We start from the raw sequence: 25,835 nt of genomic DNA, 5'->3' as shown, positions 1-25,835 counted from the left end.
TCAGCATTGCCTCCGGCTTGGGCCAGCCGTCATACTAACTCAATTGGCAGAGTTAGAGGGTGGAAGTCGATGGGTGGGGATTTGGACGTTGTGGACAGCGACTCCTACAGGTCGGTTGGGGGACGCCTGCACAGCAGAGACAGGAAATGGCGGGGGTAGTGTGAGCCTCCCATGCGTTACACCTCGCCACTGAGTCCACGCTGGCAGGTGAAAAGATGTGACAGGCTGCCTCCTCGTGTACCGGAGGGGACACGTGATGTAAGGCTTCTATCCTCCCTACAACCGACCAGTGGGGGGCATAGTCGAGCAACGTTCAAGACAGGGGAGGGGAGAATTGGAAATACGAAATTGGGATGGGAGAAAAATAGAAAATAAGGAGAAAAAGTGGATAAAAAAAATTAAAATAACAATCACAGTGTCAGACAGTAGTGGGTGGGTATTGCACTGTGGATATTGCACATCAGGATGTTGCAGTGTGGGAGGAGGGGGAAAGGTGAATTATTAGTGCATGTTAGAGTTCAGGATGGTGATGGCTCTGGGGAAGAAACTGTCTCTGAGCCTGTTTGTTCTGGCTCTGATCCACCTGCAACGCCTGCCCGATGGCAACAGGTCGAACAGGTGGAAGCCAGGGAGCTGTCCTTTGTAATGTTTTTTGCTCTGTTGAGGCAGCGGGAGTTGTGTAAGTCATTCAGGGAGGGGAGGGGGCAGCCGATGATTCTAATGGAGTCTAATGGAGATTAGACCTAGACCATCACTAATGGACACAGCCACTGACAGAGAGACGGGAAGCAATTATTGGATCAATAGAGTTGTGTCTCATAGCAGGTGTATTCAGAACATCATGGTATAAAACATGATGTGTGATTCATGTTGTTCGGTTTTATCTGCATGATTAACTCCGGTTTTGTTATCTTAATAAAACTGTATTCCTCTGAAAGTCATTTGCCTCCGATTGCTTAAATTCTACTACAGTAAAAAGAGATTTTAATCTCAATAATTTTTTTATCTGGTTAAATAAAACAGTATCAAACGGAAAAAGTACAAATGCTACATGATGTTTGTGTATGCCAGTGCTTGGGAGTGTTCCATCCTCAATCCATTGACCTCTTAAGGTTATGTTGAACCGGGTTGTGGTCCAATTATGCTGCTCTGATTAAAGGTTATGTTAAAGTGGTAGTGGTCCAGTTGAAGTTGGCAGGCTTCACATTTTAAAGTATACATAATCTTCAGAATTTGTTGCCATGTCTTCTATGCAAAATATTTTTCTTCAAAGTAACTAGTAACTGATGGGTTCAGGTAAATGTAGTGGAGTAAAAAGTACAATATTTCCTTTGAAATCTAATGGAGTAAAAGTACAAAGTTATGTAAAATGACAATACTCAAGTAAAGTGCAAGTACCTCGAAATTGTACTTGGTGCTTGATTAAAAAATACATAGTTACATTCCACCACTGGATTATGGATAGTTTCGGGTGGTAGGGAACAAATAGGGAATGGTATTCATTTTTGTGCAGTAAATCATTATTATGTGGACTGCATAAGGGGATTGCGCCATCTACTGACACAATAGCAACGATGTACCTGGGAGGTATTACCTAAATACAAAATTGACCCAGCCTCGTTTATAGGGAGACATTCACAAATGCAATGTGACAAGGTGACAACAGGTACTTTGAACAAAGTAATAGTAAAAAGTGAAGAAGCCTCATTTCCAGAACAAACCCAAGGGAGGCTCCTCCTGTGCAGATGCGTGCGTGTGTCCGCTGACACCCAGACAGACAGACGGGAGCGCGCACGTCGCTGTCAGTAGGAAACGCAGGCGGCTGGTCTTGGATGTTGTGTCCCAGCCGCTAGCAGCCTTTATCGACTAGGATATATCATTTAATTAAACAAAGAAGTCCAGTTAGTTTGCCTCAACATGAAAACAAGTACAGAGTCCACATCTTGATTTAGGTGAGGATGTTTGCTGCAACCCGCTATGTCTGAGGAGAACTCAGACATTCAGCTAGCTAGCCATGCTATGACAACAACACAACACTAGCGTTAGCTTGTAAGCTAACATAGGCTAACGTAGCTTAGCCTAGCACTTACAGGACGTTTGCGCTTCCAAGTCCTCACCCTGTTCGGCTGCTCCTGCTGTATCTGCTCTCTCTCTCCTCTACTGTCCGTTCTCCTTTTGACGTGGTTTCTTCTAACTCAAGGAGGTGAGCGAGACGGAGCTGTGGGGGGCCCGCGGACAGGAACCTCCTCCTGGGCGTCCAGGCGGACAGGCGGGCCGTGCAGGGTGAGTGGAGCGGCGGCAGGGGAGGACGGACCAGGCCGTGGTCCTGCTGGCTCTGACAGGCCGCGACACACAGGGCGGGTGTTGTTGACCATTAGAGCTGTTAGCTGATCACATTGTCGCTTGTGCTGAATCGTGAAGTTGTGATGCTATTGAGCGAGACCTCTTGAGATTATACGAAATCAAACAGACAGTTGTGTTTGAGTTAACCGAGCGAGTCACTAGCGAGGTAAACATGGGTTAGCTACAGCTACTACTAGCCCCTAATAGCAGAGCAGTCAGCCAGGCGGATACACCTGCTTCATCAGCACAATACTGGAGAACCATGCTGCTGACCTCGCTCATCATTTAGGTAACTATATAACTTGTGGCAGTCAAGGACGTGACAGCGTGGAGTCAGAAACTTGCACAATTTAGTCATTTTGATCAACTTAGTAAAAAAAAAATGTTTTAAAAAGATAATTGATTGATTGATTGAAAACTTTATTTAACAGATTGCAGAATGGGTACAATACAGTACAGCTCAATACACACAATTGTTAATGGGATGCAGACCAGAGAGACTTTCGTCTTGTTTACATCAGGGTCCCCTATTTTCAATTAATCAGGAAATAATCACGTCAGCCACAGTGATATAGGTCCTCCTGTGTGAGTGCTTTTGTGTGTGGAACAAGTTGATACTATTTGGCATGATTTTGTCAAAAGTCTTCCATAGTCCCACCTGTCAACTCATATGTCAATACTACACTTACTACTATCTGCTGTTAAAACAGCTATACGAGATAAAGAGATATCATTTTAAAATGTTTGGTTTATTTGTTTTTGTAACAAACCATAAATGCCGTAGGGTTGTGAAGGTAAGAGGAGAAACTGCCTGGGAACTTGTTTGTATTTATTTGTAGTCGCATTTCATTGGCTGTTGATTGTGTCATTAAATGAACACTGATGCTCTTTTATGTGATGCACAATTGTATGGCTATCTTCCAATAATTTCCACGATTTTGACATACAGCTTCTCTGTTTTAATTTTAAGAAGAGGAAGCACTTGTACTTGGGCTTTTTGGAAAAAGACTGGTATTTGATTTGTATCAAGCCACTTCACACATCAAGTGCTAAGCTGTAAACAGTAAAGTTTCATTGTTGTGATCGCAGAGGTCATAAAGAGCTTGTTTATGAAACAAACAGCAGTGCATTTAGTTTGTTTGAACAATGGTGGTTAGATGTTGTTTATCATAACAAAGCTTAACATCATCCTTCTCCGTCTGCAAAGGAGAGATCAGAGTGGAACTGGAACCATGGCCGAAATCGCCGCCATAACCTCCTCACCTCCTGCATTGGGGGATCCTCATGCTGCTGAACCCACTCCACTCCCTGCCACCCTCCCTGGTCCCAGTAGCCCTATCCCAGAGCCCACCGAGGGGGCTACCAAATCCTCTCAGTACGACGACAACCCTCTGACGGGAACCATTCCTTCATCACCTTCAGCGGGAGATTTTCCACCAGCCCCCCAAACACCGGTACAAGGCCCACCCCCGGTTCCCCCTAAACCTGTCCCAACAGCACTCATTGGTGAAAGTCCTGCTTCCCCACCAGTAGACGGGGCTGTTCCATGGAGTGAGGAAGGGACGGGGAAAGAGGCAGGGGTGGCCCCAGTCCAGGCAGGGGTGGCCCCAGTCCACACCGTTAAACAGGAAAGCATTGAGCCAAGTGCTGTCGAGCTGCTAAATGCCACATCAGACACACCTGCTCAGGCTCCAAGTGAGCCCTCAGCCCAGGGGGAAGTGCAGGCGGCGTCCCTCTCCCCTGGTCTTACCACTAGTCCTAATCTCTATCCCAGTGTGCATGTCACCCATAACCCTAACCCTTTCCCTGATGATGCTCAGTTTATGGCGAGCCAACCCCCGGCGCCTGCAGCCTCCAATCCTACACCATCTCCCCCTGTCTCCCCTCAAACAATAACAACAACAACAAGAATAGCATTGGCTGTGGTTGAAGAAGATGACCCACCGCCACCACAGCAAGCGCCAAATCCTGAGTCTAAAACTCCCATCCCATCCCCAAACTCTGACACTCCCGGTGGAGTCTGGAAAACGGAGCTCCCCGGCAGCCCCTCCAAAGCCGAGCACCCCGGCCCCACGGTCCCAGTGATCAACGAGCCCGCACCCACCTTCTGCATGCCCACCCCGACCTCCCGGCAAGCCCCTGACACCATGAGCTACCTGGAGTCGGCCAGCCTGATGTCAGGGACACTGGAGTCTCTATCCGGGCTGGGAGAGGATGGGAGCTCTGTGGGCTCCGACTCCGAGATCAACGGCATGACCGTCAAACGCATTGATAAATACGGCTTCCTTGGTGGGACTCAGTACAGCGAAAGCAGGTTGGTATTAATACATCAAAGATAATAACTAGGGATGATGGGTCAGACTGATCAGAATCGGAGCCGATCACGGCATATTTTAATTGATCAGTGTTTGATCGGTATTGTGTATATTAACTCAGTCTCATTCACTGCCAACGACGAGTATACTCGTTATTGGCCACCAATCGTTGGACGCCAACAACGAGTATACTCGTAATTTGATCGTTATTTATTCCATTCATTATCCATCCAGGCAGGCTAGTGTTACCATAGGGAATGAGTCTGAGATCGCAAAAGTCCAATACCGCCGCCTGGTGGTATGCGGCCGATGTTGCACTTCCTTTGAGACTCTGTGTATGGGGCTGTGCGTTGATGATGAAATGCCTCCGGGCGGATTTTTCTAGTAACCTGGACCAAGGGCTTCACCCGATCGCATTGAATCGCTTTCGGGACCCCCGATTCATTATTCTGTGGTGGGTTATGTCATGGGCCAAATGGACATACGATCTACCAGATGGCAATCAAGTAATTGGAATATTCTTTTTGGAATCCCACCGGCCACAGGTAAGAGCAATTTAACGTCAATTTCAGCTTGATTGTGCCTTGTTTTCATAGCCATCGCCCTGATCAGCGTACGTTGTTGTACTAACGAATGCCGTTATTGCCAATCAATTAATCAGAAACGACCCCCCCCCCGTTCTCATGCATTCATGATGTAACATTATATACTGATCATATGCATTTGAATTTTTTATTGTAGCGTGTATAGGGACGAAATGCCAATGGATTAAGTATAATATACGTCGCAGGCTCCCAGGAATTACCCTAAACCGCTCTAAAACCATACTTATATTCACCACGGTATAAAACGGGAATGTATGGATGGAAAAATATTTCTTTTTCACATCTTGAACGATAGATACTCGATGTCAAATGGGCCATAGTATTGCATCCATAGCTATAATATAGAATATAGTTATAGCCCTGCAAACAAGGTGACCGACTCCATTTGGTTTAATGCGTGGCAGCACATAGCCATATCCCGTTCCCAGCGTGGCAGAGAAAGAGTTAAGCCCATCAAATTCAGATCCTTTATTTATTTATTTGTTATATTTATTTTAATTAATGAAAACCATTAAGGGAAATCTGTAATGTAAGCAAGTATTTTCTTTAACAGAACTATTCAATTACCAAGCATATCTTACTTACATTTAAACGGTTTTACAAACTTTAATATACTTGCTGTGTGCACCGTGTTGCTATATTATCTAGGAAAATACAAATATCTGATCAGGACTCCATATCGGCAGACACTCAATATTAAATGACTCTGATCGGAAAAATAACTTGATCGGGACAACCCTAATAATAACATTGTACACCCTCATATCATCCGTCCACTGTGTATTAAGAGATGGATATCCTCAAATTGTAAAAGGAAGCACACAATTCAATCCGTGGGCAATATTTGAGGAAGGGAAGTTAAAAGCTTGAGCTTCGCTATGGTCTCAATGCTTCACGTGGGTCACTTTGCCTTTGTTGTGACAACATTAGATTTATGGTCTACGATTTGATTTCCACACAGCCATCTTGCCGCCGCCTCTGGTCACCTGATTTCACGTTGTCACCCGCCGCTAAGTGATTGTTCTCCCTCCTATGTCCAAATCCATCTCTGTCCTTCCTGTCTCTGCTGATCTAAACATATCTGATTGTCCTTTATGTCTCCTTGGTCTGACTCAGATAGTGCTGAGAGCGCTTTGTGTGACTCAATATGTACTGTCTGACTGTCTCTCTCTCTCTCTCTCTCTCTCTCTCTCTCTCTCTCTGCCCCTCTCTCTCTCTCTGCCCCTCGCTCTCTCTCGCTCTCTCTCTCTCTCTCTCTCTCTCTCTCTCTCTCTCGCTCTCTCTCTCTCTCTCTCTCGCTCTCTCTCTCTCTCTCTCTCTCTCACCCTCCCACCCTTTTTTCCCCTTCTCAGATTTGTTCTTGTCGTGTGTTTTTTCTGCTCCAGCCAAGCAATTGTACCTCCGTTGTTGAATAATTAAACCCTGTATTGACGTGGTCTCATCAGAAAACGTGAATTTTGTGCTAATCGACCACAGGAATAGAGGTACATGTCCTACATGATGTATGTTATGTTATGGCCATAAGTAATATATTTATGTATTGTATAAATAATATATTTAGGTTTCGTATCAGCAAAAGTCCAAAACAAACAGCGACCTGGAGTCGAACCAAAAAAGGTTGTGGTCGCGGGCGAGTGCTCTCACGACTAGACTAAATGGTTAGGGTTAAGATATAAAGTTAGGATTTGGGGCGAGGCTATCAGAGAAGTGTGTCTTGGTAGTCTTGAGGTAAATGCACTTGCCTCAATTGTGAGCGCCCTGGGTTTGTTCCCCAGTAAGGGGAGCTTAAATCTAAATGTTTTCTGAAAACACATTGTACATTTTCATAATTACGTCAATATGTTATTACTTATGGCTATAACATAAAGTACAATATGTACCTATTTCCTGTGGTGGATAAGTACCGGTACTTTATTTACATATTTAAGCGAGATCAGGCTGTGACCTATGAGGCCTCGTTGTCAGCGTAAGGGCTTTTGTTTAGCAATGGTATTTAGGTCCAAGCATGCGAGTGTAAAAGAAAAGAGGTGTCACGTTGAGTGTAATTTTATATCTTTTATATCCAGGGTCATGCTATGACCTGTCTCAAGCCCCGCCCTCCTTTCTTGATCCTTCAATCACAATTGTTGCTTCCCTGTACGGGAACAATTGCGATTGGAGGATCAAGAAAAGAGTGGCTGGGCGGGGCTTGAGATAGGTCAATTCACAGCTCTTGCCATCGACGTAATCATGTACTGTGAGTGTGAACTATTCCTGTGCGTTTCAGTGAGAGGGAACTCCGAGTTCAAGTGGCCAGACAGAGGGAGATGAAATGGATCGATATGTTCAACAATTGGGACAAGTGGATAAAACATCGCTTCCCAAAGGTATATTCACACACTGGGTTTATATATACTATGAGAAACCTGAATATGACCGCTTGGGATGTGCTGATATTATCAGAGGTACTTGAGGCATGTAAAACACGCTGGTGTGGAGTTCTGTTTCCATAATGTTAAGATTCAAGAGTTTTATTCATCACATACATACCAGGGCATACAGTGAAATGCGGTTGGCCATGCCCGCTTCGATTGTGCAATAAAACAATAGTAATAATAATAAAAAGATAACTAGAATAGACATGTTAATAAATCGCTTAAAGGCACTGGATCCTATGTACATTCCTATACAATGTGCCGTTTTTCTTCTATGTCCCTATGCTATACTTGCTGTTACTAACTATACTATACAACAAACACAACAAGTTATTTACTTAAAGTGGCCTTTTCCTTTTTTAAAGTGGCCTTTTCTTGTGTTTAAAGTTACCTGTGGTGTGTTTGTGTGTGTGCGAGTGCAGAATGTTGTGTGTGTGTTCATGTGTGCTTGTGTGTGGAGAGATCAGTGTTCATTGTTCTGATGGCCTGAGGGAAGAAGCTGAGCCGTAGTCTCTGTTCTTGTTGCGTGTACTGTATACAGAGGCGCTTGCCTGACCGCAGCAGCTTGAACAGGCTGTTATTGCAGTATTGCCTTTACTCGTGTATACAGGCAGATGGGTAGTTGTTATATAGTAATAGTTATATATTATTGTGAAAATAATACATAAACAACACCTTAACCTGAAAATAATATATAAACGCCTCATCCTATCAAAGACCACCTTAACACTTTCAGTGCCACGGACGACATAACTCGTTTTATTAGGCCCCCCACTGAGTGCCCACGATGACAAATATCGTTTTATTTGTTTATTAGCGATCTGATTTCATATTTCATCAACCGAGTCTCCCGTTGGTACAACAGCTCCTCCAGGAGCTCAGAATGGAAAAAAGCGCCCCCTATCGTCTATCCCTGTGTAACTGCAGGTCAGTCGCTTAGACTGACCTGGGATCTGTAGATATGTAGAGGCGGAGCCAGTTGGTTCCTTGTGCTGGCAAGCTGTCTGCTCAACATGGAAGTCATCACGGGACGGGAATCAGCCTGGAATATATATTCACAGTAGCCAATACTCATCAATAAGCGTGATCGATATTTGGAATGGCGATCAGGAATTGAAATGATCTTTTTGGAGAACATCTTATCTGAGGTAATCTATTTTACCAGTCTTGGGATAATCAGAGTTGTATTCGCTGAGATCTCAGCGTTTGCCCTGTGTGTGTGTGCGATCGCTGATGAGGAAATAAGAGAATCGATTTTTCAGCTTGCGTCTCTAGCGTGCATACATACACATATACTATCGATAATCTAGCGTTTATTTGAAAACAATTCATAAATAGGCCGAAAAATGACAACGTTTTTGTGTTCTAGAATATTCCAGTAAACGTCTTTTATCATGGAATCTTTATATTTTCCTTGAAAACGAGGGCTTTTCAAAATGCTATAAAACGAAAATGAACCAGGCGGCTACGTGGTGCAGTGGGCAAGGCGCTTACCACGAATACTGGAGACGCTGGGTTCGCCTGTTCGAGCCCAGCGCTCCACATTGCTTTCAGTTTAGCTGGTCGTCCGTACTAATACACATTGGCAGTATTAGGGGGTGGGAAACTGATGGGTGGGGATCGGACGTTGTGGACAGCGACTCCTACAGGTCGGTTGGTGCGCCTGCGCAGTAGAATTAGGAAGCGATGGGGGCGGCGAGTATCGGAGGGGACTCGTGCTATGTATGACTTAGTCCACATTGCAGCCGGCTTGTGGGAGGCAAGAAACAGCGTTCGTGACAGGGGAGGGTTGAATTGGCTGATACGAAATTGGGATGGAAGAAAAACAGAAAATGGGAGAAAAAGTGGATAAAAAAAAAACGAAAATGAACAGATACAAAAAAAATCCGCTTCGACAATGTTGACTGGAAAACGAGTCATTGATAAACGACGGGCAGATTAGACACATAGCCATAATTTAAAACATAGATTAGGCGTTTTTAACGCTAACATTGAAGTGGATGGTGGGCATTCAACAGGTAAATCAAGGTTAAGCAAGGGCCCTGAAAGTGTTAAAGGGGCACTTCACCAAAAAACCAATGCAGATTTATTTTGCACATAATCCCACACACATCCAAAAACGGTACAGTTTTGCACACATCCGTTTAGTTTGAGGGTTATTGAGAGTAAAGGAGTTTGAATATGGCCACCAGTGATGTCATCGTGGATATTTAATCCTTGTGTTGAGTTACAGCTCAAATGACATGACCCTTTGCTTGCGTTTCTAACCCGCGTGTCTCAGGTGAAGTTGCGCTGCAGGAAGGGAATCCCGTCTTCTCTCCGGGCCAGAGCCTGGCAGCTGCTCTCCAACAGCAAGGATCTGCTAGATGCCAACCCTGGGAAATTTGAGGTATCACGCACCCCAACCTACATTATCACCACCAATACACACACATTTATTTATTTTTTGGATCAAATATATATATATATATATATATATATATATATTTTTGTATTTAATTTTTTTATTTTTTAAACAAACACATAAACAAACATGACAACACACGATAAGATATACAAGCATTATTTGTCAGTGCACATCCAATGAAATGAAATCACATTTTATTTAATTGTCTTATATAGGATATACCCTTAATACCTGTTATCTAAAAACCTACACACATATGCTCCAGCTCGTACCCCCCCCTTCCGGACCCCCCATTGGATAATCCATCCACTTTCCCTCGCTCCTAACCAGGCATTACCATTATATGCTAGTTTTTATTTTCTCCACCACTTCTAACCACAGTGTCATTTTGGATTCATTGAGACCCAAAATTCTTGCTGTAGATATTTCTTGATAGATCACATCGAGATATGTAATAATCCAGACCTTTCGGCAAATTTTTTCCGGTTGGAACCATCGTGATGCTATCAGCTTTTTAGCCACTGTGATACCCGATAAAACCAATCTCTTTAGCTGTGGATGTACTGCCCACTCAAAAACATCATTCAGCAGTAGTACAGAGGGGTACAGAGGTATATTTTTTCTTTTATATATATTTTTTACTTAGATTTTCCATTATTCAAAACATACACAAATGACAATACTGAGACAATTACAGGACAGTAATAACAGCAACAACTATATGTGGGTGCCTATATACGCCTATGGTAAATCCGTTGTAAATGTGTAAGATAAAGTGATAGAGGTCCCTACATATGAAAACAAACATCAGGAAAACAGAAACAAAAACAACCAACAAAAGAAAATAAACAAGGTCATTCAGTCAAGTCAAGGTGCAAGGTGCCAACCTGCTCATCAGGAGCAATTAGGGGTTAAGTGTCTTGCTCAAGGACACATCGACACGCTGCTCGGGAGGAGCGGGAATCTCACGGGAACCTCCGGATTGACAGACAGAGGGCTAACATTTTCAACAAAGGCAAATATTGATTAAATAGCTTTGATAAAGCAGGTCTTACTGTACCCATTGGTGGGGGCTTGCTTGACTGTTTTGAAACCACTCTGTTGTGAAACAAATTACAAGTTACATTGTTCATTTAGTTTGTATTTATGTTTTCTAGTTTAAGTTAATTCAATTAAAGAAATTGTAACTATTACATTTAGTTTGTTTTTCCACCATATCTGTTGACAATATAATTTCTTTATATATTGAAGGCTACATCCTGCTACCTTTTTCAGCTTCTTATCTCTATTTCAAGGCAATATTTACAAAAACTAAACTAAAACTAGTAATTTCCTATACAAACATATTGTGAGTAACAAGACCTCACAATACCACAATAATAATAACAACAATGACATTAGCAATAACAAAAATAATAAACACAGAACATAACAAATCAACTTATACTATTACAGACGCCACAATGGACACCACAAAAGTCAATTCCTCCCCCAGTCTCACCCCGGACCCCCCAGGACCAACACCCAGACCCACAGACCCACATTTTCATGCCTTGTGTGGACAATCCATTCTGATGATTTACGTCCGTTCCCTAACCCGGTGGTACCAGATTGACAAGAAAAACTACTTTGAAAGAGCCACATTAAAAAACACCCATTCCTCAATGAAACCAACGTCAGGCTACTAAAAATAGGCAATTTACACACTATGGAAAAGCATGATCATGTACTGCATGCTGTACTAGTAGGCGACAGTAATGTATTTTCATCACCATGGCAACCTTAACTATTGATACATATGGCTAAATGGCGAGCAGTGTATGATTATTGTCATGAATGGTTTCCCTCTGGCAATTACAAATGCCCTACGTGTCCCTGTAGCCTAGGCTACAGACAAACCCATAAACATAAAGTCCATTAAAGTCAAGTAAAGTCCAAAACAACTGTAGTAAATAAACATTTCTATAACCATGGAAACAGAATGAACTACCGGTAGTAGAGGCTACAGACAACAAAGTCCACAATTGAAGCTTTATATTCTATCTCCCCCAGGTGGCAGAACACGAGAGGGGATAGAAAGAGAGGCACACACAGAGAGAGAGAGAGAGAGACACATACAGAGGGGGCGATACATACAGAGGGGGAGATAGATTGATAGAGAGAACTTCAGTTTCACTGTACAAAAGTATTTTAGTTTTGGATTTGTGACACGGTCCTTTGTAACGCAAGACTTTTGTAATCGCGTTCCATTCTACTCTGTAGTACTCTGTCAACTCTATCTTACTCTTTTAAATATATATATTTTTACTATTGTCGATTTCTTTTTAAACTGCAATAGAATCTAACCATAAACAAGGTGACCTATTGGGATGCTAGATCCTAATGTGAAAAACTGATTTTATGTCTGCACTTTATGTGCTAATTTTATGCCTGTCTTTTTTCTGTTGTGGAGCACTTTGAGCTGCAATTTTTTTTATGAAAGGTGCTATACAAATAAAGATTATTATTATTATTTTTGGCTTTTTTCGGTTCACTCACTGCCTTCAGGCCTGACGTCACATGGCGTTGGGATGATTTGCTTCACCATGCTGTGTCAAATCAGGCATCCTGAATTAGCGAGATGATATCACAACAGCAAATGCACTTTCTCCCCACAGTCCCCACTCCGTTCTGAATGTCCTGTGGCCTGCTCCTCTTCCTACTTGGCGTTTCTATAATTTATTTTGCGACTCTCTCTTCACGCTGGGAGTTCCACCGAGGCAGAGTGTGCGATCTGAGATCAGGTGGAGAGGAGAGGGCGATGCAGTGAGTGCTCACAGGGGCAGAGTGTGCGACCTGAGATCAGGTGGAGAGGGGAGGGGGGTATCAGAAAGTTATATAGTGTTTGTAACTAATGGAAAATGAATGATAATTATTGGATTATCATTTTCGAAAAAAGCTAAATTTGGAGACTCTGCTTCAAGAGCTGCAACATTGTCATCAAAGAGTATCACTTCCGGGGCGCCAGAGTGGCGCACCACGTAACACACTGCAGTGCAACGCGGCCGCCGCGGGTTCGACTCCCGGACCCAGGGCGACCTTTGCCGAATGTCTCCTCCCCATATCTTCTCCCATCCTTCCTCTCTGCCGGGTCTGTCCAATAAAGCAATAAAATGCCAAGAAATAATCTTTAAAAATAAATAAATATAAATTAAAAAAAGAGTATCACTTCCCTAATTCCTGACCTTTTTCTATTCCCACAAGGATAGAAAAACAAGGACATTACACACACACACACACACACACACACACACACACACACACGGCATGAGAGTGGAGTTGCGTGAAAGGAAATTGCTCATCAACCCTGCTTGTGTGTGGATAAAGAACGCACATTTTCTCCGTAGTGAAAGCAGACACTGCCGTTGATTGTCATCGTGGTTTTAGCAGCTTGCAGCGCAGCTGCACTGATGCAGTAGGTTAACCTATGCATTAGCCCATGTGATGGAAAAGGGTTAAGTTGAACCTTCATTAATGCCTTTGTGGAAAGTCGTTCTCTGCATTTTACCCATCCTAACGGAGCAGTGGGCAGCCGATCACCTCCAGTTGTAATGCCAGTTCCTCGGTCAAGGGCAACGGCAGGAAACCTAACATGCATGTCTCTTGGTGTAGTGGAGGAAACCGGAGTACATGCAGAGTACATGCAGAGTCCACACAGAACGGCTCCCTGCTGGGGTTTGAATGCAGGACCTTCTCGCTGTGAGGCAACGGTGCTAACAGGAGTAATTGACCCATCTCAAACCGCACCCTCTTTTCTTAATCCTCCAATCACAACTGTTGCTTTCCTCTGACAAACGCAACAAACAGTTGTGATTGGAGGATCAGGAAAATATGGCAGCACTGTAATTCAGAATGCAGGCGAGGTAATATGATAGGAGAGTAATGACGTGTGGCGCCGCTGTGCAAGGTGCAGTCGTGTGATAATTTCTCCTGAAACATAATCAACTTTGAAGGCTGACTGTAGGCCTGCAACATGATCATAAGGGGAATTCCTCTCTGGGTCTCTTGTATTTATAGAAAGGTTCCTTTACTATAGAGTAAAATGACCCCCCACTCAGCCAGCTCTATACATATCTTCAAGTAATAGATATAGTCCTTAACTACTGCACATGCTCCAGCTTCCTGCTTTACAAAGGACTACACTGAGGTGAAACAGACGACGCCTGTCAAAGGTTGACCACTATCAGGAAATACTAATTAGCCGCCCATTGTAGTTCTTCAATACTGAGTGAGGGTGGAGCTGTGTGTCATTATGACCTATAGCTCTACCAAATTAAGAAGTTGTCTTTATTTGACATGCAGCAGACATGCAAGATGGACGACACACAGGAACACACACATGCATTGGGTCGCCGATGAAATGCCTCTCTGCGTTTGACCCATACCATTGTCCCCCCCCCCCCCCCCCCCAAGGGCAGCCGGGAGAAGACTGCGGCAGCATCATGAGCGAATTTGAGCAGTTTGAGCCACGGATCTTAAAATGCGTCCTCGCTCAGGTGAAATCAATGGAGCCCTGATGACCGATGATCATCTGGCTGTCGGAGGTGCAGTACTAAGTGGTGGTCATCAATGGGCACGTTCAACGGTGACAGTGGCTGTAGGTAGATCGGTCGTCTGGTAATCAGAAGGTCCCCTGTTCGATTCCGGCTCCTCCCGGGCAGTGTATCGAAGTGTCCTTGTGCGAGACACTCAACCCCTAACTGCTCTTTTATGAGGATGCACTCCTTGCATGCCAGCCTGTGAGTGGGTGGGTGAATGTGCAGCATAAGTTGTGAAGCGCTTTGGATAAAAGCACTATATGAATGCAGTCCATTTACCAGTGCATTCACAAAGGAGGACGTCATCATCAGAAAGGACTCATCGGTGCACAATGAATTCCACATAGCATTTAGATGATTACATGTAGGACATGTGAACACGGTGAAGAAGTTCCTCGGTCTAATGTGTAGTTTCTATCTGATAGTTGTGTTTGGGGACACCGCACCCCGGGTGCTGAAGGGGGCGCAGCCTCTTATCTGGGCCCGTAATCCTGCTGGTTTTTGGGCCTACCGCCAACTTCAGGATAGGTGGGAGTCTGGCCCCCGGCAGGGCTTGGGGGCGACAGTGGCTCGGGAGGTAGAGCCTGTTAATCGGAAAGGTTCCTGGTTTGATTCTGGCTCCTCCCGGCAGCATGTCGAAGTGTCCTTGAGCAAGACACTTATCACCCCTAACGGCTCCCAATGAGCAGGTTGGCACCTTGCATGGTTGCCTCTGCCATCGGTGTGTGAATATGTGAGTGAATGGGGGTGAATGTGAGTTATAAGTTGTAAAGCGCTTTGGATAAAAGTCCATTTACAGTCCATTTACAGTCTAACAGCAATTCATGTTTACGGTATAATCTAGTAGTGTTTCTGTCATGTTCAAACGTTTCTACCCTTTCTCTCTGTGGTTTTGTACTTTTGTGTCAGACGGACCTAGTTTTGTTCAGGTATTTGCATACTAATCTATAATTTACTTTGTAAGTGATTCAGTACTTGAGGAGAAGTTGTCTGAAGCGTTCCTTTCTTCTTGTTCTTGGCCTGCAGGAGTTGGAGAGGGAGCCGGGGGAAGCTAAATGGCTGGACATCATAGAGAAGGACCTTCACAGACAGTTCCCCTTCCATGAGATGTTTGCTGCTCGTGGTGGACATGGGTACATTTACCTATCTCTAACTCCGCCTTCTCTTCTCCATCCTCTAATCGTAACTGTTGCTTCCCTCGGACGAGGGAAGGCATAGTTGTGATTGGAGGATCAAGAAAAGACTTGACTTGTCACACACCTTCCCTTTAAAATGCACTAATGTGATGATATACATCACTACCTTGTTGTATAATAATAATAATAATAATAATAATGATATATAATAATAATAATTGATTGAATATGAGTCACCACATAATGTTTAATAAAGTAACTACTGATGATTATTAGTCCTAAACCTTCGTATAATAGGTATGTAGCAAACTGATAAATATGACAAACTCCTAATAATGGATTATAATGGTATAATTGAATATTTGACTACAAGAAATCTGACATCCCTATATTATGGGATAAGACTAATTTGATTCACTGTGCACTCTTATAGCAAAGTGTATACAGTGAGCAAATACACAAATATGATCAAACCTGGGTCAAAATATGCTTTTGTTTTCATTTCTGGTTGTACCTGCAGGCAACAGGATTTGTACAGAATCCTGAAGGCCTATACCATCTACCGCCCTGAAGAGGGCTACTGCCAGGCCCAGGCTCCGGTGGCTGCAGTCCTGCTGATGCACATGCCTGCTGAGGTGAGAGGCTGACTAGTGTGCTGACTGGTATACAGGCTAGCAGCACGACTAGTATCCAGACCAGCAGCACGACTAGTATCCAGACCAGCAGCACGACTAGTATCCAGACCAGCAGCACGACTAGTATCCAGACCAGCAGCACGACTAGTATCCAGACCAGCAGCACGACTAGTATCCAGACCAGCAGCACGACCAGTATCCAGACCAGCAGCACGACCAGTATCCAGACCAGCAGCACGACTAGTATCCAGACCAGCAGCACGACTAGTATCCAGACCAGCAGCACGACTAGTATCCAGACCAGCAGCACCACTAGTATCCAGACCAGCAGCACCACTAGTATCCAGACCAGCAGCACGACTAGTATCCAGACCAGCAGCACCACTAGTATCCAGACCAGCAGCACGACCAGTATCCAGACCAGCAGCACCACTAGTATCCAGACCAGCAGCACGACTAGTATCCAGACCAGCAGCACGACCAGTATCCAGACCAGCAGCACGACTAGTATCCAGACCAACAGCACGACTAGTATCCAGACCAGCAGCACAAGCTAGATGGAATGGCAACCTTGCACTATGCATAATGCTTGATGTTTTCCACTGTTGTTTTGGCTGCCAAAGTTTGTTTAGGCTCCATGGTGGGGACAGGGGAATGTTTGGCAGAGAAAATAGACAGCATGCTCGGCATGCTGTTACCATAGAGATGACACAAAACCTTCGCCAAAGCATAAACGCTAAACGGTGTCACCTTTGCTTCTGGAGATTTAAGGATCTAGGTGTCCAGCGACAAAGCATTGATACAGGGTTCGCACAAGGTCCTTGAAGTGCTTAAAGTACTTGATTTATGGAGAGAGAAAACGTTGAGGCCTGGAATTCCTTGAAAACAGCAAATTTTTTAACAATGTGCTTAAAAATCAACATTGAACGTTTTGTTCATCCACGATAAAAAATTTCAGAATCAAGAATAGTTTTTTTTATTTAAAGTGTAATTAATTAGCCGGCTGGGTGGCGCAGCGGACAAGGCGCTCGTCACCAACGCAAGAGACACTGGTATCGAATTCAGCTGTCAGCGTTGCTTCCGGCTTGGCCGGCCGTCATACTGGCTCGATTGGCAGAATCAGCGGGAGGGAAGCCGGTGGGTGGGTCTGGGTCGTTGTGGACAGCGACTCCTACAGTTCGGTCGGGGTGCCTGCACAGCGAGGGAAGGATCTGGAGGGAGGTAGTGTGACCTTCCACACGTTACACTCTCTGTGAGAGTCCACGCTGCCAGGTGAAAAGAAGTGGTGGGCTGGGTACACATGTGTCGGAGGAAGCATGTGATAGTCTCCGCCCTCCCAGACCGACAGTAGGGGGTAGAGTGCGCAACGACCAGGAAGGGGATTGGGAATTGGCATAACGACTAACATTGGGAGGGGAGAAAAACGGAAAAAGAAGGGGGAAAAAGATAATAAAAAATATATTAAAAAATGTAATTAATTGTCGGAAATTGGTTTTAAGCCATAAATATTGGATCCGATTTTTTTTCTATAAAAAACAGCATTTAAAAGTTAATTGTATCCTTTTAAATGCCCTTTTAAAATGAAAATTGTGCTTGGGAAAGTACTTGAAAGTCCTTGAATTTCATTTTGCAATGTCTGTGGGAACCCTGTTGACAATACTTTGAGATCACTGATGAAGGATGATGTTTGTGTTGATGTCTGTCTGTTGTGTGGTTATGTTTTGCAGCAAGCCTTCTGGTTGCTAGTGCAGATATGTGAGAAATACCTTCCTGGCTACTATAGCGCTGGTCTGGTGAGTAACTTAACTCTCCACTCACTCTACACTCACTCACTCACTCAGGCTACTATAGCGCTGGTCTGGTGAGTAACTTAACTCTCCACTCACTCTACACTCACTCACTCACTCACTCACTCACTCACTCACTCACTCACTCACTCACTCACTCACTCACTCACTCACTCACTCACTCACTCACTCACTCACACACACACACTGGGTGTAGATATATTACCTTGTCTCTATTAACTCTTCACTGCTCCGTGCCTCTTTTAGGAAGCCATCCAGCTGGATGGAGAGATCTTCTTCTCCTTGCTGCGGCGTACATGTCCCATGGCCTACCGTCATCTTAAGAAGTTCAAAATCGACCCCATCCTCTACATGACGGAGTGGTTCATGTGCGTCTTCTCGCGCACCTTACCCTGGGTCTGTGTTCTGCGCGTATGGGACATGTTCTTCTGCGAAGGTACCGTTTTAAAGACAACGCAGGGGGGGGAAGCAACTTTATGAATTCACAAGACTAGGGATGTCCCGATCACGTTTCTTTGCTCCCGATCCGATCCCGATCATGTGATTTTGAGTATCTACCGATACCGATCTTTCCCGATCCGATCAAAAAAAAAGAGCAGAAGAATTTTGCCAAAACAAACCAATAGTATCCAGCTGCAGAACGGCAGACCAGCCACACTCTCAGACCCAAACGCATTTCCTTTGATTTAATTATACATCAAATGATTTATGTCAAGGATTGCAATGCCTCGCTTGAATGAAGTTAACTTTTCACCTGGATAACGTCAACATTCAGGGTGAATGTAATGTGAGAAATTGGGATAAAAAAAATAAAAGATAAATAATTTTTCTTTTTTTTTTGGGTCTGAGAGTGTGGCTGGTCTGCCGTTCTGCAGCTGGATACTATTGGTTTGTTTTGGCAAAATTCTTCTGCTCTGTGTGACAATAAATAAATGAATGATTATATGCAATTTAAAACCAAAACTAAGGCCTCAGTATGAGTTTAAGACGTGAACATGGTCATGTTTGTTGAATAAATTTGATTTTTTTTACATGCACATTGGTATTCTAGACACTAGCTAATATCAAAATCAAATGTATAGCCAGAGATCACATGGAATAGCCCCCATGGGCTGTACAAGTCTTCTTGTATAAGTCGAGAAGAAACATCACAATATCAAAAACAAAAACTCCCAGACTTTCCCCAATGAAGATAAGGAACGACTCACTAAAATCCTAGCAATAGGAAAAAGAATATCCCAGTTAAGATATTATATGAGATGAGAAGGTGGTGTTGTGTATTAAATGGAATATTGTGATTGTTACCATGGAGGTGGAACACTCAATTTCAGAATTCATGTGGTATTTCCTCTGGTCTCAGATAGTACAAATATAGTATTAGTGATCAGCAACTCTCTTCCAAATCCGAACACTAGAGTGTTAAAACTTGTGATGTCATCCATCTGAAGCTGCTCCATAGACCATGAGTTGGGAGCGAATTTAGAGATGACACTGAGTCCACCCAGGGGAAGGTTTTGAGTCCACCCAGGGGCAGGATCTGAGTCCACCCAGGGGCAGGATCTGAGTCCACCCAGGGGCAGGATCTGAGTCCACCCAGGGGATTGAAAATTGATTGATTGATTGAAATTGTTATTAACAGATTGTAGAATGGATACAGTACAGCTCAATACATACAATTGTTAAGGGGATGCAGACCAGAGAAAGACTTTTGTCTTGTTTACGTCAGGGTCCCCCATTTTCAATTCATCATAATTGAAATGTTTCAATTATGGGACTTGGGAAGGTTCTGAGTCCACCCAGGGGAAGGTTCTGAATCCACCCAGGGGAAGGTTCCGAGTTCACGGGGTACATTTTCTGTTTCAGAACTGAGATCACTACTATAGAATAAAGCTCATTTGGTTATAAAAAGAAAAGAAAAACATTCTGTGGGTCCACAAAATCAGTCTCTCATTCAACCTGTTCATAGAATAACACACTACAATGATAACATGATTACGTGAAACCTAAACGCGCCTGTTGTCCGCGGCTGCAGGGGTGAAGATCGTGTTCCGCGTGGGCCTCGTGCTGCTGAAGCAGATGCTGGGCTCCGTGGACAAGCTGCGGGAGCTCCAGGGCATGTACGAGACCATGGAGCGTCTGAGGAACATCTCGCCTGAATCTGTCCGAGAGGACCTGCTGGTGCAGGAGGTGAGTCTGGCGTTCTACGGCTTCAACACACTACGGCCGGCAGAATGACTTTCAATGTTTCAACTCTAATGTAAATAAATTAATAAAATATATATATATTATTGATATGAGGTGAACGGAAAACGCATCACTGGTTCTTGCCCCTTTTTGTAATTTGGGGGAAATTTGCCTGCAGTATTAGACAATAAATGGGTGTTAAAAATGGTTTTAATTGAATGAATTAATTTTAATACGTTTCTTATTGGTACTACCCATAATAGCAGATACAACAGTAGCAATAATACAACAATAATCTAAATAATGTTATCATTAATATCCAAATTTCATTAGAATTTGCCTTTCTTTATCCTATTCATATTGGAATGGTATTCTTAAGCACCTCTGATAAGCCCTGTTACACACACAACTAGGACTGTCCTTGACTGGAGAAGGTCTTGTTCAGCTCACGGTCATATGATTTTGTTGACTAATTCATCAGTTACATTGCCCACGGTATTCTCCTTCAAATGAATGCAGCAATGCAGAATTAAATTGTTTAAATCCGCAATGAGTGATATTATTGGGTCACATCCATGTGGAGTTATTTACATACAGGTTTGACTAAGAAACTAAGGGCTTTAGTCATAAGCAATGTACAGGTCTAACATTTTGTACCTGCAATGAGAAGGAAATGTGATGAGATTGAACATCACACAATCTTCCAAGTCAAATGAGACCTTGACGACCAATTAACATTGAGACACAGACACTAGTGCTGGGTTGTTTGTGAAAGAATTGTTCTTTTTTAAAGTCTCTCCAGTTCCACAGTGAATGAAGGGAACCGATTTTAGTTTTTTGTAAAACGATCCATGTAGCGCGCTACCTAGTCACACAATCCGGTGAAATGTCCAAACAGATAGTGTAACCGGCTCCTCCAAAGGGACTCGTTACGCTCACCTCTGAGACACATTTAGTCTTACTCACCGACACGAGTTGTGAGTCACCTGGTTCTGTAGCGTCCAGATTAGTAATCTTCACTTCCTCTGTCTATGTCTCCCTTCCTTCGCGCGTCACTCCCCGGGGGCAGATCGTCGCCCTGCCCGTGACGGAGTCTCTGATCGAGAGGGAGTGCGGCATCCAGGTGAGGAAGTGGCGGGAGTCCAGAGGGGAGCTGACCCACCAGCCGGCCCGGCGGCTGCACGGAACGCGGGGCATCCATGAGTACAAGCGCCGGGCGGCCTCCATCAGCTCCGGTGGCAGCTTCTCCTTCCTGGGGAGCTCCATACCGGCGCCGGGGCCCCTCAGAGCCTCCTCCAGCCTCCTCTCTCTCCCGGGCTTCCGTAGGTCCAAGACCCCCTTTCTCTCCCAGAGCAAGAAGGGCTCCTTCTCGGGGGCCTCTGGAGCTGACGGCTTACCTCCTCACCCGCCCCCGGCAGCGACCTCGAGTCGAGCCCCCGCCCCCAAGCCACCCATGGGTCCCAGGTCACCGGCATCCCACGCTCCGAGCCCCCTGGTGGCGTCTAAAGTGGAACCCCCTCCCGGACCCCCCCCGACCTCGGAAGCCCCCCCGGCGCAGGGCCAACAGCCTCTGCCCAGCACCCTGGCAGTCTCCCTGACGGTCTCTGAGCAGATCACCCCTACCATCCCCTCTCCCACGGCCAACAACACCCCGCTGCCACCCTGCAGCACCGACGCCAAGAAGGAGGCCCCGCCGGCAGCAGCGGTGACCCCGGCGGCTAGTGGAGGAGGAGCGGAGGAGGAGGACGGGAAGAGAAAGAAGAGGAGCAAAGAGGACAAGAAGAAGAAGGATGACGATAAGCAGAAACACAAGGATAAGAGAGAGAAGGAGAAGGCCGAGAAAGAGAGGATGAGGAAGGAGAAGGAGAGGGCAGAGAAGGAGAAGGAGAGGGCAGAGAAGGAGAAGAAAAAGGACAAAGGGGGGAAGAAAAAGGACAAAGGAGGAGGAGAGGCCGGGGACAAGAACGGAGCCGCCGCTGCTGGAGCACCAAAAGATTGGGCCTAGTCTCCCCCCCCCGCCCCAGCACTCCATTCTAACCCAGTGAGACTGGAGAGGAAGAGGACGAGGACAGGGGAACAAATGAGCCCCAGGAGCAGGAGAATAATTGAGAAAGGGGGGGGTGGCTTCCTGTATTGTGCATCGTGTTTTATGTCGTCCCGTAAGGACAATGGAGGAAACGGGACCATTGGTTTTAACTGAACCGAGGGATCGGTGCTTCCTCACCCTCTGCGCTTTTCTCCGTCAGTGGGTTTCAATACGACGGGACATGTTTCCTTTCGCAAGCTGGAGCATGGACTGTGAGGCTCTCGGGTTAATCTCAGAAGAGCACGGTCGTTATCTCATTTTTAGTTTTTAATATTCTTAATTTTATTCTCTTTAATTATTATTTCACCCAGATTACCGGCGTTGGACACATAACACCGAACAAAGGAAGCGTCGTCGGACAGGGCGGGGGTTTCTGGAAATATCTATTTTTTTTTGGGTGCCATAGAATGATGTAAATAGAACGATAAGTACCACATTTATAGGATCCTCTTGGTGCGTTTATGGTTTCTCATCCGTGGTCAGGTTGAGGAGGAAGAAAGAAAAAAAGAAGAATCAAAGTGAGAATTGTCTCAAATAAACAGGCACTGAAGACGGTAATGCTGTTCTGGAGGATATATTTATTGTTAAATGTTGTGAATGAGTGTGTGTGTGCGCGTGTGTGCCTTAGTAGTGTAGTGAAATGTGTTACTGTTCTATGCGGCCTCCCTGTTTTTTTCGGCCTCTTCTTTCTCTTTGCCCCTCTTCTCTCTCTCTCCTGTCTCTCTGGAGTTGTTTCAGTGATTCTCTCTCTCTCCATCCCACCACCACCGACAACCACACTCTGTTTTTGTCCCTTTTTCTTTCTTAAATGTCTTCAGAAAAAAGGAATCCAGTGGGTGTAATGTGGCCGATGTATACTGAGTTAGTTGGAGAACAGAGGGAGAGAATGGGGGAAAAGTATAACCACAATCTGAAACCGGCGGCTCCTCGCTATTAGCTAATCGTACTAGAAGTGTGTATAATGTTGTCCCTGACAAAACGACACATGGGGAGCATTTTAAAGCTGACAAGTTGTTTTTTATTATTATTATTTTAACCTTGGATTTGATTTTCCTATCTCTCCCGAGTAGACACTTTCTCACTACTGTCTTTCACCTTTGAGTTTACAGTGAGAGATGGATCGCTTGTGTGTGAACCTGCTGTACTACCAGCGCAGCGTAGACCCTGCAGAAGTCCCACAGACTGAACCTCTGTCTTTTCAAATTAGAAGTATTCTTTTTCTTTTTCGATGAACAAAATAATATATAGAACATGTTTTATTTAGCCAAATGTTCATATGGGTGAAGATTTTAGTTCATCGACCCATTGGAATGTGGTTTCAAATCATGTGTTATCGTAATAATGAAGGATTTTTTTTGTTTGCACTGCCCTGTCGCAAAGCACCTCTCAATGTTGACCCCACTCCCTAATTGGTAGTAAGTAGAGTCTCTTTGACGATATTCACACAGAGGCCATTTTGGGACTCCAAAGGGATCCCAACCTGAGCACGACACAAGAGCAAAATGGCCGCCGTGTGAATGCGGTCAATTGGGCCAGTTTGACCTTTTAGAATCTGCCTGTAGGTCCTATAGGAAGCCACTTGACTGGGCGCGCCAGGTGTGCCAATGTAGCATTAACCTCTGAACTCTGACCTTCGGGCTCTGATGTATTTATGTACAAAGTGGTTAATTTAATCGAATATTATATATTATGAATTATTATTATTTTGGATCTCGACTATTTTTCTATGTAAGTAATTGACACCTGGATGACTGGAACGATGGCCGGCTATGCTGTACGTAGTGTAGTCCCGAGAAGGAGGATCATGTAAAAAGTGTCCGTTGGTTTTTATTTTTAAGGTATAATTTTTAGTTTTGTTTGTTTGTTGTTGCACATTTTGTCCTCTTTTGCTTTTACATGATGAACCCGGTCCGGTGCATGTCATTTGAATTTTCATGTTTTACAGTCCGTTTGTTTTGGTCATGTTAAAACTCTCAATTCTTCCACTTTACTGAAGCACAGTATTAAACCCATCGTAGTGAAGAGGAGAGAAAGAAAGAGCTGTTGCCTATAGAACAATACAGATTCAAACAAGTGTTTTAGGACATGTGCTGTTAGGGAGTCGAAGGTCTTAAAAACGTACTATAATTTCACCAAGAGGTGATTTATGCGCTCTGAATAGGTCTGTAATTTAATATCTGAAGTTTTTTTTTTTGTCTCATTGATTTACGTTGTAACAAGTGATAATAATTTATTGACTAACTCCCTAACCCGTTCACACTCAGTGTTATATACTGTAACATTATGCGTACATTAGATGGCGCTCTAGCCCCATCCGTGGTTGATGGGGTAGTGCCGGTTAGTTACTGTAAAAAAAAATTAAACATTTCATGGTGGGAAAAACGTTGATACTCTTAACAGTGATTCTCAATACTGTTTCTGTAGTTCAGGAGTAGAGGGACTTTACAGTGTAATTGTAGCCAAAATGTCCTCCATCGTGTACACACAATGTGTCATACTTAATACAGGTCTTGACATTGTGACATTGCTGTCATTTATTTTCTTTCTTACCAAATCCTGCACACCTATCTAACTCTGCCATTTTTATTTTGAGCCCAGTGCAGAATCGGTATATAGGTGCGGACTAGTGTAGTTGGTGAGGATGGACTGAACACATCTATGCAAACCTTACTCTTCAAACAACCTGAACTCACCACCCTGACGTAATTTGCTACCGGCAGTGATGATCAAGATCGGTACCATAGAAACGGAATTTGCCACGATGTGCGGTTCAGGCCTGAGGATTGTGATATTATATGAGCAATATTTACGTGCAGCCCTTATCTTTGAATTGATCTAGTGTTTGTTTTCTCTTTATTACTGAGAGATCTCGAGATAACACAGCGAACGATCAAACTTGCCAACCAACCTAGTCCTTGGTGAGGAAACGCAGTCCTCAGCTCTGCGATATTGTGAGCGACGAGTCGAGAAATACACTTTTAACAGGTCCATGGTGCATTTCAACATTGATCCTGAAATATTTGTGCTTGCCTGCGTTTTAATTGGGAATGCCCTGCTCATGCAGTCTTTTAAAAGCTTATCATTTCTACTCCCCCTCCCCCTCCCCTAATTTGTCATGGTTTCTTCCTTGTACGTCTTGTGTTTTTAAGTTTACATGAAACTTGTCTTTGGCGGAAAAATGAAATAAAACCATAGCTAATTGAATTCATTCCTTAACTGCAGAAGATCTACACATAATGTATTTAATTGATAATGACATTTGTGATGAGTAATAAACTATAATATATTAAAAGTATCCTGCCTCTTGTCATTCATGTATATATAT

The 25,835-nt window shown here is 44.1% G+C and overlaps 1 protein-coding gene across 2 annotated transcripts; it reads left to right on the top strand.

Annotated features, from left to right (window-relative positions):
- The first annotated feature begins 1,827 nt into the window (after window positions 1–1,827).
- Window positions 1,828–25,736, top strand: tbc1d10b (TBC1 domain family, member 10b). 2 transcript variants are annotated; one of them, XM_084328797.1, is made up of 11 exons: window positions 1,828–1,952; window positions 2,201–2,283; window positions 3,554–4,657; window positions 7,530–7,629; window positions 9,959–10,066; window positions 15,688–15,794; window positions 16,318–16,432; window positions 18,160–18,225; window positions 18,487–18,676; window positions 20,273–20,427; window positions 21,494–25,736. In XM_084328797.1, the coding sequence occupies exons 3-11, from the start codon at window positions 3,576–3,578 to the stop codon at window positions 22,427–22,429; spliced, it is 2,859 nt and encodes a 952-aa protein (XP_084184923.1). In that variant the 5' UTR covers window positions 1,828–1,952; window positions 2,201–2,283; window positions 3,554–3,575; the 3' UTR covers window positions 22,430–25,736. The 2 variants fall into 2 exon arrangements, with proteins under 2 accessions (XP_084184923.1, XP_084184922.1); XM_084328796.1 differs by having other exon boundaries at window positions 3,551–4,657.
- The last annotated feature ends 99 nt before the right edge of the window (window positions 25,737–25,835 follow it).

The sequence above is a fragment of the Notolepis coatsorum genome (assembly GCF_963971535.1).
Source record: "Notolepis coatsorum genome assembly, chromosome: 14".
In the NCBI taxonomy this organism is placed as follows: domain Eukaryota; kingdom Metazoa; phylum Chordata; class Actinopteri; order Aulopiformes; family Paralepididae; genus Notolepis; species Notolepis coatsorum.
The sequence above is the reverse complement of the archived record's forward strand: the minus strand, read 5'-3'. Positions and strand labels throughout refer to the sequence as shown.

Excerpts from the sequence above, each read along its gene's own strand:
- tbc1d10b (XM_084328797.1), top strand. The coding sequence starts at position 3,576 with ATGGCCGAAATCGCCGCCATAACCTCCTCACCTCCTGCATTGGGGGAT. Across the intron at positions 7,630-9,958 it reads TAAAACATCGCTTCCCAAAG|GTGAAGTTGCGCTGCAGGAA; the intron begins GTATATTCACAC and ends CGCGTGTCTCAG. Across the intron at positions 18,677-20,272 it reads GGACATGTTCTTCTGCGAAG|GGGTGAAGATCGTGTTCCGC; the intron begins GTACCGTTTTAA and ends CCGCGGCTGCAG.